The sequence below is a fragment of the Zeugodacus cucurbitae genome, chromosome X, assembly GCF_028554725.1.
Source record: "Zeugodacus cucurbitae isolate PBARC_wt_2022May chromosome X, idZeuCucr1.2, whole genome shotgun sequence".
Lineage (NCBI taxonomy): Eukaryota > Metazoa > Arthropoda > Insecta > Diptera > Tephritidae > Zeugodacus > Zeugodacus cucurbitae.
Window position 1 is genome coordinate 28,168,786 of NC_071672.1, and position 18,621 is coordinate 28,187,406.

The 18,621-nt window shown below is 36.7% G+C and overlaps 1 protein-coding gene across 1 annotated transcript; it reads right to left on the bottom strand.

The window, feature by feature from the left end:
• Positions 1-9,501: 9,501 nt before the first annotated feature.
• LOC105220305 (uncharacterized) lies at positions 9,502-14,585 on the bottom strand. The gene is made up of 3 exons (XM_011196746.3): positions 13,893-14,585; positions 11,181-11,268; positions 9,502-10,003 (listed from the first exon to the last, which is right to left on the bottom strand). The coding sequence occupies exons 1-3, from the start codon at positions 14,023-14,025 to the stop codon at positions 9,841-9,843; spliced, it is 384 nt and encodes a 127-aa protein (XP_011195048.1). The 5' UTR covers positions 14,026-14,585; the 3' UTR covers positions 9,502-9,840.
• Between the last annotated feature and the right edge of the window lie 4,036 nt (positions 14,586-18,621).

Sequence of the window (18,621 nt, forward strand, 5' to 3'; positions counted from 1 at the left end):
AGGGTTGCTTTCGAAAATCGGCAAAATCGGTCCACTGCCACGCCCACAAAATGGCGAAAACCAAGAACACATAAAGTGTCATAACTAAGCCATAAATAAAGTTATAACAGTAGAATTTGGAGTAAAGGAGCGTACTAGGAAGGGGCATATTCGGATGTAATTTTTTTGGGGAAGTGGGCGTGGCCACGGCCCCAAATAGGTTATTAGACGATCTGAATCGTTTACTTTACAATATATAAAGTAAGCAATAGTGAAGATATCGGTGTGGAACTTTGCACAAATACTACGTTTATAGTATGGCAGCCCCATTCTAAAAATCGCCAAAATCGGACCATAGGTTTTCAAGGCTCCATATATCGAACATGATGACCTCGGTGCTTCTAACCTAATATTAGGGTTTCCAACTTTCAATGGACTTTATACAATATATATGACGAATATGTGGGTCAAATTGTGTATTATATAATATTAATTATGTTAAATAAATAAATTGCGAGAGTGTAAAATTCGGATACACCCGAACTTAGCCCTTCCTTACTTGTTTTAGATGGGTTTCAACGGCCCATCTAAGAAAGGTGCTAGATTAAAAATATTAAATTTTCAAAATTTAAATTATTACTGTATGTTGAAAGCTTTTTGTTGTTTCTTCGTCATGTGTATGTGCATGTAAATATTTACTATTTGTTTTGATTTTAATGATGCTTCGTCGACACTTAATAAACCAATCTTACAGCTAAATATAAAAACATGAATAAAAATAGAAATTTAGGGCTTGCAATAACCACATTCAGCTATTACAAAGTTTAGTGCGGTGCTTGGAGTTGCTGGCTTGTCAACAATCATAAGCTGTCTCAACTAACATGGTTATTGGCATGCTTTGCATTATAAGCTGCAACAAAGCAGCGCCGCTACACGTCAGTTACTATAATCGTCCAGTATTGTAACTCATCCGCTTTAGTCAGATGTAAAAAGATAAAACAATTTGAAATTGTAAGAAATAAATTAAGATTTACTATGAATATTGCACATGTACTTACTTGCATGTTTATGTATGTATAACTGTGTCTGCAAAGTATACAATCATGTGTATTCAAATACTCCGTTTGAGCCATGTTTGTACTAACCGGCTACCAATAGCATTTGACCACTTAATAAGCTGTTGTTCATCCGCCTAAAAAATTATGTACTATATACTTATATTTAAAACATTATCTACTATTTTTTAGATAATTTATACAAGCTGCTTATAGCTCACTTATACTACATATAATTGTTGTTAATCTGTTGCACTCATTTTCAATACTTCGACGCATAAATGTTTATGCAACAAAACCACTCCCAATCCATATCAACAAAGTCTGCAAAAAATATGCATTGACTAGCTTTATATACATATGTATATGAGGTTATTGGTAAAATTATTTTAAAACAAGTAAGGAAGGGCTAAGTTCGGGTGTAACCGAACATTTTATACTCTCGCAATTTATTTATTTAACTTTATTTATATAACACACAATTTGACACACATATTCGTGATATATATTGTATAAAATCCATTGAAAGTTGGAAACCCTAATATTAGGTTAGAAGCACCGAGGTCCTCATGTTCTATATATTGGGCCTTGAAAACCTATGGTCCGATTTCGGCGATTTTTAGAATGGGGCTGCCACACTATAAACGTAGTTTTTATGCAAAGTTCTGTTCCTATATCTTCACTAGTGCTTACTTTATATATTGTAAAGTAAACCACTCAGATCGTCTTCAAAGTTCTGGTATATAGGAAGTAGGCGTGGTTGTGAACCGATTTGGCCTATTTTCACAACATATGATTGGGATGTAAGGAAACTATTACAAGCCAAGTTTCTTTGAAATCGGTCGAGTAGTTCCTGAGATATGGTTTTTGACCCATAAGTGGGCGACGTCCATTTTCCATTGTGTAAAAAAATCTGAGTGCAGCTTCCATCTGCCATTTCTTATGTGAAATTTAGTGTTTCTGACGTTTTTCATTAGTGAGATAACCCACCTTTAGTAATTTTTAACCTATCATTTGTATGGGAGGTGGGCGTGGTTATTATCCGATTTCAACTATTTTCATGGTGTATGGTGGGGTACGTAAGAGAACCGACTTCAGAGAGTTTAGTTTATATAGATTAATTGGTTTGCGAGATATATACAAATAACCGATTTGGGGGCGGGGCCACGCCCACTTCCCCAAAAAAATTACATCCAAATATGCCCCTTCATAGTGCGATCCTTTGTATGTATGTATGTGATTGGCGTTGCAACCGTTTAGCCGGTTATAGCCGAATCGACGATAGTGCGCCACCTGTCTCTCTCCTTTGCAGTTCGGCGCCAGTTGGAGATCCCAAGTGTAACCAGGTCGCTCTCCACCTGGTCCCTCCAACGGAGTGGAGGCCTTCCCCTTCCTCGGCTTCCTCCGGCGGGTACTGCATCGAACACTTTCAGGGCTGGAGTGTTTTCGTCCATTCGGACAACATGACCTAGCCAGCGTAGCCGCTGTCTTTTTATTCGCTGAACTATGTCAATGTCGTCGTATAACTCGTACAGCTCATCGTTCCATCGTCTGCGGTATTCGCCGTTGCCAATGTTCTGAGGACCATAAATCTTGCGCAAAATTTTCCTCTCGAAAACTCCTAGTGTCGTCTTATCTGATGTTGACATCGTCCAAGCTTCTGCACCGTAAAGCAGGACGGGAATGATAAGTGACTTGTAGAGCTTGATTTTGGTTCGTCGAGAGAGGACTTTACTGTTCAATTGCCTACTCAGTCCAAAGTAGCACCTGTTGGCAAGAGTTATTCTGCGCTGGATTTCGAGGCTGACATTGTTCGTGTTGTTGATGCTGGTTCCCAGGTATACGAAATTATCTACGACCTCGAAGTTATGACTGTCAACAATGACGTGGGAGCCAAGACGCGAATGCGCCGACTGTTTGTTTGATGACAGGAGATATTTCGTCTTGTCCTCATTCACCTCCAGACCCATTCGCTTCGCCTCCTTATCCATGCGGGAAAAAGCAGAACAAACGGCGCGGTTGTTGCTTCCGATGATATCAATATCATCGGCGTACGCCAGGAGCTGTACACTCTTGTAGAAGATTGTACCTTCTCGGTTTAGCTCTGCAGCTCTTATAATTGTTTCCAGCATCAGGTTAAAGAAGTCGCACGATAGTGAGTCACCTTGTCTGAAACCTCGTTTGGTATCGAACGGCTCGGAGAGGTCCTTCCCAATCATGACGGAGCTTTTGGTGTTGCTCAACGTCAATTTACACAGCCGTATTAGTTTTGCGGGGATACCAAATTCAGACATCGCGGCGTAAAGGCAACTCCTTTTCGTGCTGTCGAAAGCAGCTTTAAAATCGACAAAAAGGTGGTGTGTGTCGATCCTCTTTTCTCGGGTCTTTTCCAAGATTTGGCGCATGGTGAATATCTGGTCAGTTGTCGATTTTCCAGGTCTAAAGCCACACTGATAAGGTCCAATCAGTTTGTTGACGGTGGGCTTTAGTCTTTCACACAATACGCTCGATAGAACCTTGTATGCGATATTTAGGAGGCTGATCCCACGGTAATTGGCGCAGATTGTGGGATCTCCCTTTTTATGGATTGGGCAGAGCACACTGAGATTCCAATCGTCAGGCATGCTTTCTTCCGACCATATTCTGCAAAGAAGCTGATGCATGCACCTTATCAGTTCTTCGCCGCCGTATTTGAATAGTTCTGCCGGTAATCTATCGGCCCCCGCTGCTTTGTTGTTCTTCAAGCGGGTAATTGCTATTCGAATTTCTTCATGGTCGGGTAATGGAACATCTGTTCCATCGTCATCGATTGGGGGATCGGGTTCGCCATCTCCTGGTGTTGTACTCTCACTGCCATTCAGCAGGTCGGAGAAGTGTTCCCTCCATAATCCCAGTATGCCCTGGACATCGGTTACCAGATTACCACCTTGGTCTCTACATGAGGATGCTCCGGTCTTGAAACCTTCGTTAAGTCGCTTCATTTTTTCATAAAATTTTCGAGCATTCCCTCTGTCTGCCAGCTTCTCAAGCTCTTCGTACTCGCGCATTTCGGCCTCTTTCTTTTTTTGTCTGCAAATGCGTCTCGCTTCCCTCTTCAGCTCTCGGTATCTATCCCACCCCGAACGTGTTGTGGTCGATCGCAACATTGCGAGGTAGGCAGTCTGTTTTCTCTCCACTGCGAGACGACAATCCTCATCATACCAGCTGTTTTTTTGGCTTTTCCGAAAGCCAATTGTTTCGGCTGCAGCGGTACGCAGTGAGTTTGAGATGCCGTTCCACAGTTCCCTTATACCGAGACGCTGATGAGTGCTCTCAGAGAGCAGGAGTGCAAGTCGAGTAGAGTATTTCGTGGCTGTCTGTTGCGATTGCAGCTTTTCGACGTCGAACCTTCCTTGTGTTTGTTGACGGGCATTCTTTGCTGCACAGAGGCGGGTGCGTATCTTCGCTGCGACCAGATAATGGTCCGAGTCTATATTTGGTCCTCGGAGCGTACGCACGTCTAAAACACAGGAGACATGTCTTCCGTCTATCACAACGTGATCGATTTGGTTCCGCGTGTTTCGATCAGGAGACAGCCAAGTAGCTTGATGTATTTTCTTATGCTGGAATCTGGTACTACAGACGACCATATTTCGGGCCCCAGCGAAGTCGATCAGCCTCAGGCCGTTTGGCGATGTTTCGTCATGGAGGCTGAATTTTCCGACTGTTGTGCCAAAGACACCTTCTTTACCCACCCTGGCGTTAAAATCACCAAGCACGACTTTTACATCGTGGCGGGGGCAGCGCTCATAGGTGCGTTCTAGGCGCTCATAGAAAGCATCTTTGGTCACATCGTCCTTCTCTTCCGTTGGGGCGTGGGCGCAAATCAGCGATATGTTGAAGAACCTCGCTTTGATGCGGATTGTGGCTAGACGTTCATCCACCGGGGTGAATGCCAGGACTCTGCGACGGAGTCTCTCTCCCACCACAAATCCAACACCAAATTTGCGCTCCTTTATATGGCCGCTGTAGTAGATGTCACAAGGACCCACCTTCTTCCGTCCTTGTCCCGTCCATCGCACTTCTTGGATGGCGGTGATGTCAGCCTTAAGTCGTATGAGGACATCAACCAGCTGGGCAGAGGCACCTTCCCAATTAAGGGTCCGGACATTCCAGGTGCATGCCCTTATATCATTATCCTTAAAACGTTTGCAGGGGTCGTCATCAAAAGGGGGGTGTCTCATCCGAGGCTTTCGTAGATTTTTCATTGGGGGGTGTTTTTATGTGGTGGGTCCCAAACCCTACGCACAACCGCATAAGCGGGCTTCGCCTTCTCACTTTAGCTCGCCTTCAAACGGATGTCTGTTGGCTACCCAGAGGATACTTGGTCTAAACCGGAAGTCGTGAGCTGCTTGAACCATGTGGAGAAGAATCGTTTCTGGCCACTCCCAAGTGAGTGACAATCAAAAACTTTCCTCACTTGCGTGAACTTCTACACATGATCCCATCCCCGATCCTTTGTACCAAATTTTATTTCCATAGCTTTATTTATGGCTTAGTTATGACACTTTATGTGTTTTCGGTTTTCACCCTTTTATCGGCGTGGTAGTGGTCCGATTACGCCCTTTTTCGAACTTAACCTTCTTATGGTACCAAGAAATACGTCTTCTAAGTTTCATTAAGATATCTAAATTTTTAATCAAGTTACAGCTTGCACGGACGGACGGACAGACGCACTGACAGACAGACATCCGGATTTGAACTTTTCTCGTCACCCTGATCATTTTGATATAATATATATAACCCTATATCTAACTCGTTTAGTTTTAGGACTTACAACCAACCGTTATGTGGACAAAACTATAATACACTCGTAGCAACTTTGTTGCGAGAGTATAAAAATTCACACTGCAAAGACACAATAGACACTTTTAATTTGCCAATGGACTGTTTGGTCTTACCAAGCCTTAGATCCGGTTGTTCGGCTGATTACCGCTTGAATTCTGGAGAAAAGTTGCAGCATGTTTTACCTATTATCACACATGGATGCAAAAAATCTAGTCTAACACTATCATTCGATTGACGACCAGCTGTTAGACTTTTTTGTTTTTGCTGTTCATAAGAAGTTGGTAACTTTCATCAGCTGATTGCTATTTTATCAATAACTGCAACCACAATTTCAACTCGATTTGTATGCGTTTAAAAATAAGATTGTTGATTGATAAGATGTTCTAAACTAAGATTTTTCTTTTGTATGGTAAATCGAACTAAATCAGCGCATTAATCAAGTAAAGGCCGGTTAATTAATCAATTAACTTCTGTGCGAAAATGCTATACCGCTAATATGTGGTTATTTATGGTCGTCTTTGCTCGATTGATTGGTGAGTTGCTTAAATATGCATGCCCAGCAGGATCTTTTGATTGCTTTACATTGCCGGTTTTTTTAACAGTCTAATTGGATATTTGTAATTACAGTGAAACCTCTCTTGGACGAACACTCAGCAGTCGAGAGATTCTTATTTTAGAATTAAAAAATTATAATTATTTTAATACTCACAAATGTTATTATTTTGCTTATATAAAGTTGATTATATATTTCTTCAAATGTCCATTTAAATACATATATGTATGTTTGGTTTGAAGAAATTTCATTAAGTTCTTCCGTATATCTTCGGAATCTGTACAATTATCATCAATTGTTTCTAAATTTTCTTCGATAACAACATCTAACTCAATTCTACAATTTCGGTGCATATCATCTATTGCGATAAAGTTATCCGATGCTCGAGTTCTGTAATAAGATTGCCAATTTTGTCAAACCCTGGTTTTTGAAAGCCATTTTCTAACGATGTCCGTCAGCAGCGGTTTCTCTGTACGTATTATATTCTTACAGTAAGACTACATTTTGGAAAATATTGGAAGCAATACCAATGACGTTAATTAACTTAAAACTGTTCAACATAACATTTAGAATTAATAATTCATCTGAAAGCAATGGCTCAGGAATGTCGCATATTCATATACATATTGTTGATTCCCTCGTCTAAGCTTACCAGCAACTGTACATGCGAGTATATACACATTTTATTCGATATAATAATTTATCTGCTGCTTGTCTAAAGTATATATTTCTCATTAGTTTACTTAAATATTTTAATAATTTTCACATAATATCATTTATTTGTTGTAAATACATGCATTTTCCTTGTCTAGATATGTAGTAATATTAAATTTTTAAAATGTTACAAACATGTCCTCATTATTTTCAACACTTTTTTTTTACAATAGCGACACAAACGTCCACACAACTTGTTCTGCTTTATAAATAAAAATTAAATATAAATATTTTTATACAAATTGTAAAACTTTGTCTTCTTTAACGATTCAACCATTATTTCCCATACATATTTACATACATGATATACAGTCAATATTTATTAAGAATATAAAAGTTAGATAAATTACACATTAAAAATTTTGTTGGTCCAAAGCAGGCCTTGAACGACTAAGTAAAGAATTCCTCAAAAAGAAATGTCAAACGTAATTTTTGAATTAACCACCATAATTTAAATTGCATTAGCACTCAAAACTGCAATTTTTTTCATTTAATTTCGTTGTATAGGATGTGTAATGCTTTTCGTGATGTTGAGCTCAAGGACCAAGCGCGATTTTTTTCTCCCACAGAATGGAAGGTAGTCAAAAATGACACAGATTCCCAAGAATATAGAAAAATGGCGACAATTGGCACTACGTACATAACTGGGCTGTCAACTGTCTGATATTACTCAAACCAATGTTTTATGCTACTACAGGAACAACAGTGATTATGATTTAATAATGCGCATATAAAGAAAATCTTAAGCAACCTAGATGCTGATAAATATCAAGAAAACTGGTAGAGTTTGAGCGGCGTCTAAAATGATTGCCGCTACATTCCCCCAGGCGAGCTAAGGACGCATTAACAGCATACAGTCAGTTATAAAGATATTATAGCTATGAATTCTAACACGCGAGGTAAATTAACGCGTTATTAATTTTTAAAGCCAACTAATGCATGTCTGAAAAATGCAGCAAGTATTTGTTGCTTTTAGTAATAATTAGCCGTATGAAAATTAATGGTTTTTTCGGTATACGCACAGCAGTTGACTACCGAATTTTTTCATAGTTAATTTCGCAATAATTAATCAAAATTGTAATAAAAAACAGACACTGTTGAATTGTTGGTTATAGCTTGCAGTCTGTGGACTGGTTGCGACTGTCTTATGGGCACGTTGTTTACAGCAATGTTCATTCGTAATTAAACGCTTGTGTGTGTGGGCATATCGAATCAAATCTGTATTTACAATTGCGAAATGATCCATGAATATGTATGCGTGTGTGGCCATTAGAGGGTTCACAACGAAATCAATCAAACATTATATCAGTTGTTCAAACAGAGTGATGGCAATCTCGTGGTAAAATTACAGAGGCATGAAAAATGGTGACAGGAGTTGCGGGTGCAGGTATTTTAATAAACAACAAATATTTTATTAGCCTCATGGTTTCAAGTAGCTGCCACGCCTTATATTTTCTATAAACTAAATAAATTGTATTTAATTTCAAGTCTTATGTTACTCTCGATAAGAAAATCTTTTCGTTTTTTACAGTCATTTTACATATATTGTCATATACAATTGTAAAACTTGTCGAAAAACATTAAAACAGAATTTGGTAGGTAGGTTGTAAGGCTGTTTCCCACAAGGGACACACACGTTGACTATGAAAGACAGTCCTTTGTGAAGCCGGGATCCACGCCTTGATTAGGTATTAGGATTCGACAAAGCATACTGAACCTGCAGAGATTTTCCAATTCTATAACCGCTATTTCGCGCGGTTGTTCGAAAAAGTAAGATCCAAGAAATTTTTTCCTTGATCTCGCAAAAGCGGAATATGTGAGGCGGAACAGAAGAAAGTGATGAATGGATTCCATCTCATCCTCCTCCATGCAGCATCTACAACTAGCATCCAGTAAGATGTTTAACCTTACAGCGTAGATCCCGATGAGACAATGACTACTTAGCACCCCTACCACTGAGGAGAGGTGAACTTTATTAGTGAGGGCGAAGTGCGAGGTAGACCTCCTGCGTTTCAACTTAGGCCGGAGGTATCTGGCGACTGAGCAAGTGCTAGTGACTGACCAATGTATGTTGCACTTACATGAATAAACGCTAGACTATTTGTCAGAATAATTGCTATAATCGTTTGATAGTTCATTTCATGCCTTACCATATATGGATATGTACATATAACTGTATGGGAAACTAAGTTAAAAAATGTTATTTAATAACGAGCTGATTTCTTAAATTGGCAACACAAAATCAAAGCTATTTACAAATTATGATCATCAGCAATCCTCATATCTGCAGTACATCCACAACTGCACATATGTATGTATTGATGTATACATGTATGTATGTATAATACATTTTTAATGAAAGCCATTTTGAACTGAATTCGCTTAATTGAACTGTTTAATAGATATGTGTTCCATAAAATTTAATACATGCAAATATTTAATTGAGTTTACATACACACATTGGCTATATTGGCTGGAGCTAATAACTAATTATACTACTGTTTACATAAATTGTTTTTTTCTGTTTTTTTTTTCGTCTCTCTTCACCTACGTCAACAGCGTTTTCGTATTAACACATAATTTATACTGAATTCTTTTCAAATACTTGCAAGAGATCTTTGGTATTAATAAATAAACTAAATTTATTGTAATTACAGTTGACCGCATATTTTTTGTGGGTAGTCTGAAGTCTTCATTGTATATTTTGGAAGTTTAGCCCCACTTCTGAAAGAGTCCCATACGTTGGCAACGGCAATTGCTTCCCCAGAAATTGCATCGACAGGAACTATTGTAGCAGCAGTCATTAGGCCTGCTATCGCAAGCACCTCCACGCGGTATGCAGCCACGTCGGAAAACATGTATGCGTGATGAACGTCTAGACACAGAAAAGATAAAATAACTTTGTTAGTTTGTTTCCTTTATTCATATCTATTTTATTTATGCGGACCCCCTCATGTTCCCTACTTTTTACTAAAAATATGGGTCGATCCCTGAGATATAGCAATAAAATTGAGTTGGAGCTTATTCCATATAATGCTAATAATTGATAGAATCCGGTCAAATCATTTCCAAACCCTCATATATCTAACATAAGAATTTTCAAACTTACGGCTGGTTTTATATAGTACTAGTGACCGGGTCACGCTTTGCTGTGGATAAGGTGTACGTTAAATTAAATTCTAGTTAAAGACAAAAGGGTTATAGCCGGCTAAAATTTCTGGCAATAACTGTTGTGTCTTCAAGTTATCATTAAAGTAATTATAATGTATATTCTAGAAAATACATTAAAGAAATTTAATATTTTTTCCAGAAAAATAGTTCAGAAATTATCTGCCAATTTAGTTCGTATTTGGTTTGTTCCAATTCTAGTCTACCGTTAAAAACCCCTCCAGCAAAAAGCAACTATTTCGTCAAGCTTTGTTCTGATAACAATAATGCACTTAATATGGTCCAAATAGGTCATCCCGTACCGTGATCCTGTGTTCCAAATTGCATGTCCAGCTTAATGTATAGCTTTGTTTTATCCCTTTTACTAAACTGCATTATTTAGTAGTCAATTTTGACCATCCACAATACCAACCTACTCATTGTGCCAAGAGTTAAGTGTGCCCAGTTATATTAGAATATAAAGATCGAGTTATCGTTTGACCAAATGACCGGTCGGACATACGGATGGACGTTGCTACTAATATTGTAAAGATAAATTATCATATCTTTCAAGTTGGATCAAACTGTACACATGTGCAAAATTTCATTACAATCGGTTCAGTAGTTTAGGAGGGAATCTCGGACAAACAACATGACATGAAATTTGTATATATAAAGATATACACCGTTAATATCGATCATTATGTGAGTTATATTTAGTGATGGACTTTATGCCGAATATATTGTTCAATGAGAGAGTTACTTTAAACGTAAAAACTTGTCTGCAGTCAAAAATAGTTGGTCATGTCGAATCATGCGGCAGTCAATGTGATATGTATGTATGAGCAGGCACCGCCAATTTATATAAAATATATTTATGAGTTTTATTTACATATATTACTTACTTTTCGTTGTATGGCGATAATTTTGCAGCATCTTCAAATATATCATAATAGTTTTCGACATCGTTGTAGTCTGGTTCATAAGCCACATCTGAAATTTATGATTAAGAATCAAAAGACATGTACGGTAGACATGTATGCGGTAGTATACGCAAACTTTATAAATATTAAACAAGTAAGAAGGTGCGTGTAACCGAATATTTTATACTTATGCAAGACTCACATCGTTTGATAATCAACTGTTTAATGTGATAGCTCTAAGTAAGGAAACATTATAACACGAGCTTGTGTCTCCACAAGTGGCATTTCACTTGACGTTTTCATTGTAATCAACCTAAAGCTGTTGTTGTTACTTTTTTCACCATATTATATTACTTCCTAAAAGTGTACTGAACATTTGTTAGACAGCATTTGATAGCCAACTGTTTAAATTAATATGTCAATACGTTTTATCAGGAACTCGTTATAATACCAAGATACATTGCCATATGTTGGGTTTATTGGGAACTTTCGCTCGGTTAATTTCTCGAATGACAATAAATACATTAAATTTAATTGTTGCAGCAAGTATAAGGGCTCATGTCGTCATAGATAAATAGTTGCCCTGTATTAATGGTTATTCCAATCATAAATGGTCCAAAAGTGCTTTCGCTAGGTGGACAAAAGTCGATACATAGGTAGTTTCAGTCAAAGAAGTGGCTTTTGAGTTGCTGAAAGGGCTTAATGAACTATTAGGAACTTTTGAAAAAAGCAACAAACGTGCTTCCATCCCAGCTATTTAAGTTCATTGCAATTGTTCAGGAAGTTGTTGTAGAGTAGTTCTGGAAGCACAAGCAAATGAACTTCAAGCGTCATAAGTATAGTTTTCAATATGGTACTGTTTGGACTCAAACAATGGCTCAAATAGGCTGCAAAAAAGTCTAATGCCGTCGATTAGTTCCATTTTAATTGAATATTCCTTAACACTCTCATACATCTTTCTAACCAACCTTTCCCAGACGTTATCTATTTATTTATTTATTATATTTAGGTCTGGGGACTATGACTGCCATCCCTAAAAGTCCTCATTTTGGCTTTTTATCCCTGTTTTTACAGTTTGGACAGATAAACCAATTGTTCTTCCCTGAACAATTCTAATGATGACGCAGTGTATATTAAAATTTCTTACTACCGGAAAACATAATGCTTATGCAATACAAATAACAAAATGGGGGAATATCGATATCTTGTGTAGATGAAGGAGATGTCATCCGAGGAGTCGGAAATCATTATAATGCGATCGGAAATAAAAACGGACGGGAATGAACGGCATAAAAAGTATAATATATCCTGCTCCCGGTCCTAAGCTATGCATAGCCGTCCATTTTAAATATTGTTGCCCTTATGCTCCAATCAGTGAATAACGCCAAACCGTAAAAGGAGAGAGCTGATACGACCTATCTTATGAGATCGCAATGAACACTCACCACCTTCTACCGTATGGATATCCGCGATATCCACGTGAATCGACTACGCATACGCGAGTTATGTAGCTTCATCTTACGAGGACATGTTAGCGCAGGGTTGCACAACAAGTGCAACCATTTGTTTGTTCAACTGTATATTTTATCCTTTTGACTTTTCGCCAATCTTTGACACATGGCGGGCAGCTATATATTGCTAATGAAACGGATTGTCCATTTTAAGTTTTCGCGCATAGATTTTTATTGATTGTCGGCCAGCCAAACATTTCAGCAACTAATATACAGAGAAACATCTCCTAAAGGACACCACATTTCATGCAACAAGTTACATTTTTAGAACAAATGACTCTCTCTTAGGCGAACAAAAATCGCTCGACGGTGAGTGTCCGTTCAAGAGAGATTTCACATTACCAATTTATTTAGTCATTTCATACAACATTTCTTGGCGTTTAATTTTATAATATTTATCAACTGCCAGCCAAATATAACACTACGTGAACACTACTTTGCTATTTGGTATATGAGAGCCGATAATATGTACTTATGTATGAACCGATATCCCATATCCGCGACAGATAATTAGACACATATCTAAGTGAATATTGTTTTCGCTTTCTTCAGCAGAAAGGTCGATATATGCATCCGTTGAAAAATACTTAAGAACTGTTGAGTTCTTGCCATTAGAGATTATTTTTAATAAAAAAAAGTTTAAATGCCTAGGATAAAAAGCTTCATTTCATAAACTGAAGATGTTTTCAGCATATAATACTCAATTTTTCTTAGAAAAACGTAAAATTTTATGAACCACACGGAAAAGTTAACATACATTTATGATTATCAACACATGATTCTTACGTATTTTTCAACGGGTGTAAATTCATTTGTATAATTCAATAACCAATATGTTTAGGGGTATACGTAACAGAATGCAATAAAACTATGTTTATTTTCTCGTCAGAATTATTTTATTTACTTATTAAAAGTGTGTGGTGAAAGCATTTGATAGTCAACTGAGCAAACATTCTGATACGTACTTGTGTCTCCACAAGTGGCATTTCACTTGAAGCTTTCATTGTAATCAACCTAAAGCTGTTGTTGTTACTTTTTTCACCATATTATTTTACTTCCGAAAAGTGTTTAATTTAATATCGCAATACGTTTTATCCGAAACTCGTTATAATATGTAGCAAGTTACATTGCCATATGTTAGATTTTATTGGAAACTTTCGCATGGGTGGATTCAACGACTTACCGTAATCAAGCGGTGCATTGCGTGGATCAATGTGCTTATTTGCACGAGCTTCGCTGGCTGACACCTGCTGCGTTATAAATATAACAACAGCAGCAAAGCATAAACAACGCAATTTGAGTAAATAAAATTGCATCACTGCCACACCTTTTCGCACTTGACTTCACTATTTAAATTTATATATTCTATATTTTAATCAAACTGCAGCTTTGTTAAACTTTTTTATGAAATTTTTTGTTAAATATATAAACAAAGAAAGTGTAATTATTACGCTTTTCTTAAACCAGTGTTTGTTTAATTTTCAAACTTTCCGTCAACAAAATTGTGTAAGGCAAAGGAGCTGCTAATATGTGCGACATCACAATATTAACTACGTGACAAAAATTTGTGTATGGTGGCTTTTGTAGCCGAATGTGAAGAAAGGAATAGCGAAAAGAATGTGCCGGCAACCGTTATCAGCTTAACATACATATACAACCGCTTATTGTGCTGTAGGGCGGTTAACGATAGGAATATGTATGTATGCATGTGTAACATGCCCACAGCTTTGCACCAGCAAAAACTTAAGATATACGATACAACGCCCGCTCCCAAGCAATATTATACGTCTTATTATGCTACAATAGTAACGACAAACTGTTAAGCTACCACACAAGCTCTACTATGGGATGCCACAGGACAGAGCGCAGAGAGAAAGCTACTGTAGAATTCCCAAATTAATATATGATCTACATACATATAACTAAAGTAACAGTTGGTGTATGCGCATACATTTTACATAAACAACATTCTGCTATACATTGTAAGGCCCTTAAGGTATTGTTGCCGCAAAACAAATGATGACGCGACAGGAGAGTCTGCTTACAGTTGACGTACATGCAAACATACATAAGTATAGCTTTAATTGCAATTTATTTTTATAATTTTATTTTTTTATTGTTTTTATAAGTACTGGTATATACATACATATATACTTTTTAATTCATTCTCAATATCTGATACATACGTATGTAAGTAATTGTTAATAGCTAATGTTCTTGTAAAATTAAGTGATATCACAATTTTTGAACAGTATGTACTTGAGTGTGTACAAATAAACCAATTCAAAGTCAACTTTTTTCTCTGCAAGGTAATTACGTAGAAAGTCAAATAGCATAGAGCATTTCGCCCTTTCCTATTATGAAATTAGTTTATTATTATGTTTGATTAGTTAACTAGTGTAATACTTAACTAAATTTCAAGTTAGAATCCCATTAAAGTGCTACTTTAGAATGGCTGATTAACATTTTCGTTCCGTTTCCTTTGAGAGTGACAAGTCTTCCTATTATCATAATATCAACAACACAGCCACACAAAAAAATTGGGTCTGACCTGGAGGTCTTATTCTGTACCTTATGCTTTGGGGTCGCTGAATCCGATCCATTTATTCCTATCACCTTTGACATAACCCCCAAAAAACAATATGGCGGCCAGTGTTTTAAAAACTTTATCGGGTTCGCTTGAAACTCTTTACTCGGGGCTTTTTGGGTGACGAATTACGAATCCGAACAGTATAGAAGCTAGACGCCTGAAAAGAATTCACATTTTGGATCTTCCATATAGATTTTAACCCTCTGATGCCATAGTTAAAATGGGAACAGCTAAAATATATATTACAGATATATTACATATTAGTCTTAACTCAAATATGAAGTGATTAAAATTTCAAAGTCCTTTGTATCCTGGTTCATTAGTTACAGGCTGTTTCCTATAGGCAACAATTAAATTAGTATAAATAATCTCAAATCTTTTCTCATGACTATTTTTTTAAATAACTATATATATATAACCTATATATATATAACTATATAACTATCTAACTATATATAATAATCTATATATTCATATGTTTTTGTATAACCACTTTCGTATAACTTTTTTCGCGAAACCGATTTTGACAATTCCACTCTGCGGAGAACTCATACGGAATGAATACGTGCACAGCTCATAACAGAAAATGTAAATGTAAGCTTGCACAACACATAAGGCTACATAAATGAAAAAACCGCTGGTCAAAAAATGTAAATAACAAGAATTAGAAGCCGGTAAGTACAATGTTGCCTATAGGCAACATTGAGTATGAAAGGGTTAAGTACTTGTAGCAAAAGACTTGTAATTGAATCAATTTTGTCATAATTATTGTATTTATAAAATTTGCTGATTGTCAATAAATGCATGATTGTATTGTTAATTTCAAAAGAAACTTTCGAAAGTTAATTAAGAAACAGTGTTGGTCTTCAACTTACATGAACTGAGGAACAGAGAACTGCAAAACTCACTTTTTCCTTGAATCAGCTCATACGCAAAAGTTTCTATTCAATTCCAATCACTGAGCGAAACACAGCGTTGAGCAAAAATCAGCTCATGTCGCCGCACCGCTCATTCGCGTACAATGTGAGCCTTCGGTCCGAAATGCTTTGCTCACGTTTGCTCACTTCACGAAATTTTTAGCTCACGTTCGCTCACTTCACGAAATTTTTAGCTCACTTTCGCTCAGTGATTGGAAGTGAATAGAAACTTTTGCGTATGAGCTGATTCAAGGAAAAAGTGAGTTTTGCAGTTCTTTGGTATACATATACAATTATATATGTACGTATATATATGTATATATGCATGTGTGTGTGCCAACGGATTTTACAGAAACAGTAGCGCTGCTGGTTGCGCATTTATTCAAGCACAGTGAGTTTTTTCACATGTGTTGAGTTTGCTCATAGACGTTGAGTTTGCTCTTTTGTGTGCTTGTTTTCATTCAACACGATCATTGTTGAGCCGAATGAGCGAACGCCTGGGTAGAGCTGTTTCAACACGAGCGTGAATAAACTCAGCAAGCAAACGAATTTACCGCAATTGAGCTGAATTTAGCTCAGTAGCGAATATATTCACGAATGCCATTTTGAGCGCTTGAGCCGAATGGGCTGATAGTTCGGGTATTCTTTGTGCATGAACATTTTTGCGCTCAACGGAAGCCGTTCTCTGCTGAGGAAATTCGAATGAGTAGCATGTCAAAGATAACATGATACGAAACTCTTTCATTCGTGAGAGAGCTGGCAAAGTCCGCATTTTTTATAACAGGCAGTGGTGCCACTGCGGGAAAACATAAGTTAGGAGATTTTTATTCGATTTCTTGGGTATTTATTGGTTTGCAGTTTACGCTTAATAGAGACTTCTTAACCAATATTACACCAACACAAACACTTATAAATATATATTTTAAGATAAACAATAAACATCTACACATAAAAATAATAAAATATTATAATAATTAAAAATCGTACATATTATTAGTCAACATAAACAAAAATTTAGATTAGTTGAATTTAGTAACATATATATATTTATATTTTATAAACCAATAAACACCTTAATATATTCTCTAAAAGTTTAAGAGAAAATTTGTAATCAGATATGTATTTACGTAAATGGCATTTAACACTGCCAAAGAACGTATATTACTTTTGTTCAAATAGCCACCGTTTCTTAAATAATATACACATATTAATTCCATTTAAATAAAAGTTAATAGTAATTCAAAAATCACAAAAAACTTATCGTACAAAAACGAACCATTTAATCATTTATTTCTGCGGGATTCTTAGTGGTAGCTCGTCATTTTGACTGTCAGCTGTTCAGTAGCCCATGATCTGGCTTTGTTGCCAACATCAAAAATGAGTTCATGGGCTCTCTCAACAAGCAAAAGAGAAGAGTTTCGTATCATATTATCCATGTAGCATGTAACACTGAGACAGTTGAGTAGTACGCAACTCGCTCACACTCTCACAAAATAAATGGTGTGAATGTGTGGGTTTGCCGACTACAGCAATTGCGTAAAAGAAAGCCATTAGTTAACTAATCATTCTCCAGTCGTTAACTGACGCATGTGTTTACTCAGGATTAGGGATGCAAACGATGTATCGATGTTTTTAAAACATCAATGTTTTCGTCAAAAAGCATCGATGTTAGCCATCGATGTCTCGAATCTAAAAACATCGATGCATTTTAAAGATGCTGGTTAAAAGAAATACTTTTTTTTGTTTTATAAAAAAATACAAGAATCGCGCTGATGCAACGGAATCTTCGGATGAGTGTGAAACATAATACTCGTTTGATATTTGGAACTAGAATAAACATTTGGTCCACCAAAAGCTGAAATGTAAGCTGTTAAATTTATCTACAATTATAGGGACGGAAAGTTGAAGAGAAAATGTATCGTGGCTGTTACTCCTACCAATCAGAAGCCATTAGAGTTTGGGTTGACATGAATACTGTGTTTCCGGAGTTGTATAAATAGGCATATTAATATTTACACATTGTGGCCACTTCAGTGCCGAGTAAACAACCGTTTTCTAAACCCAGGGCAACTATCACGCAGAAGTAAAATCGAAAGAAATGACAGTGAAAAAACTTTCCATGTCGTTGTTTTGAGATTCTGTTATTTATTGAGAAAATACTTTAACAGACATATAATGCTAAGTGAAATAAAATGTATAAACTTAAGACGTACTACATTTCATTTATTTATGCTTCTGCTTCTGTATCCCTTAGCTTTTCACACTAAATTCAAAATAAGTTTAAAAAGTTCAAAAATACATCGATGTTTCGATGTAGCGATTTTTTAATGGTCGATGTTTTTGATTTCGATGGGTTTTGAAGAAACATCGATTCATCGATCCATCGATATTTCATTTAACGATGT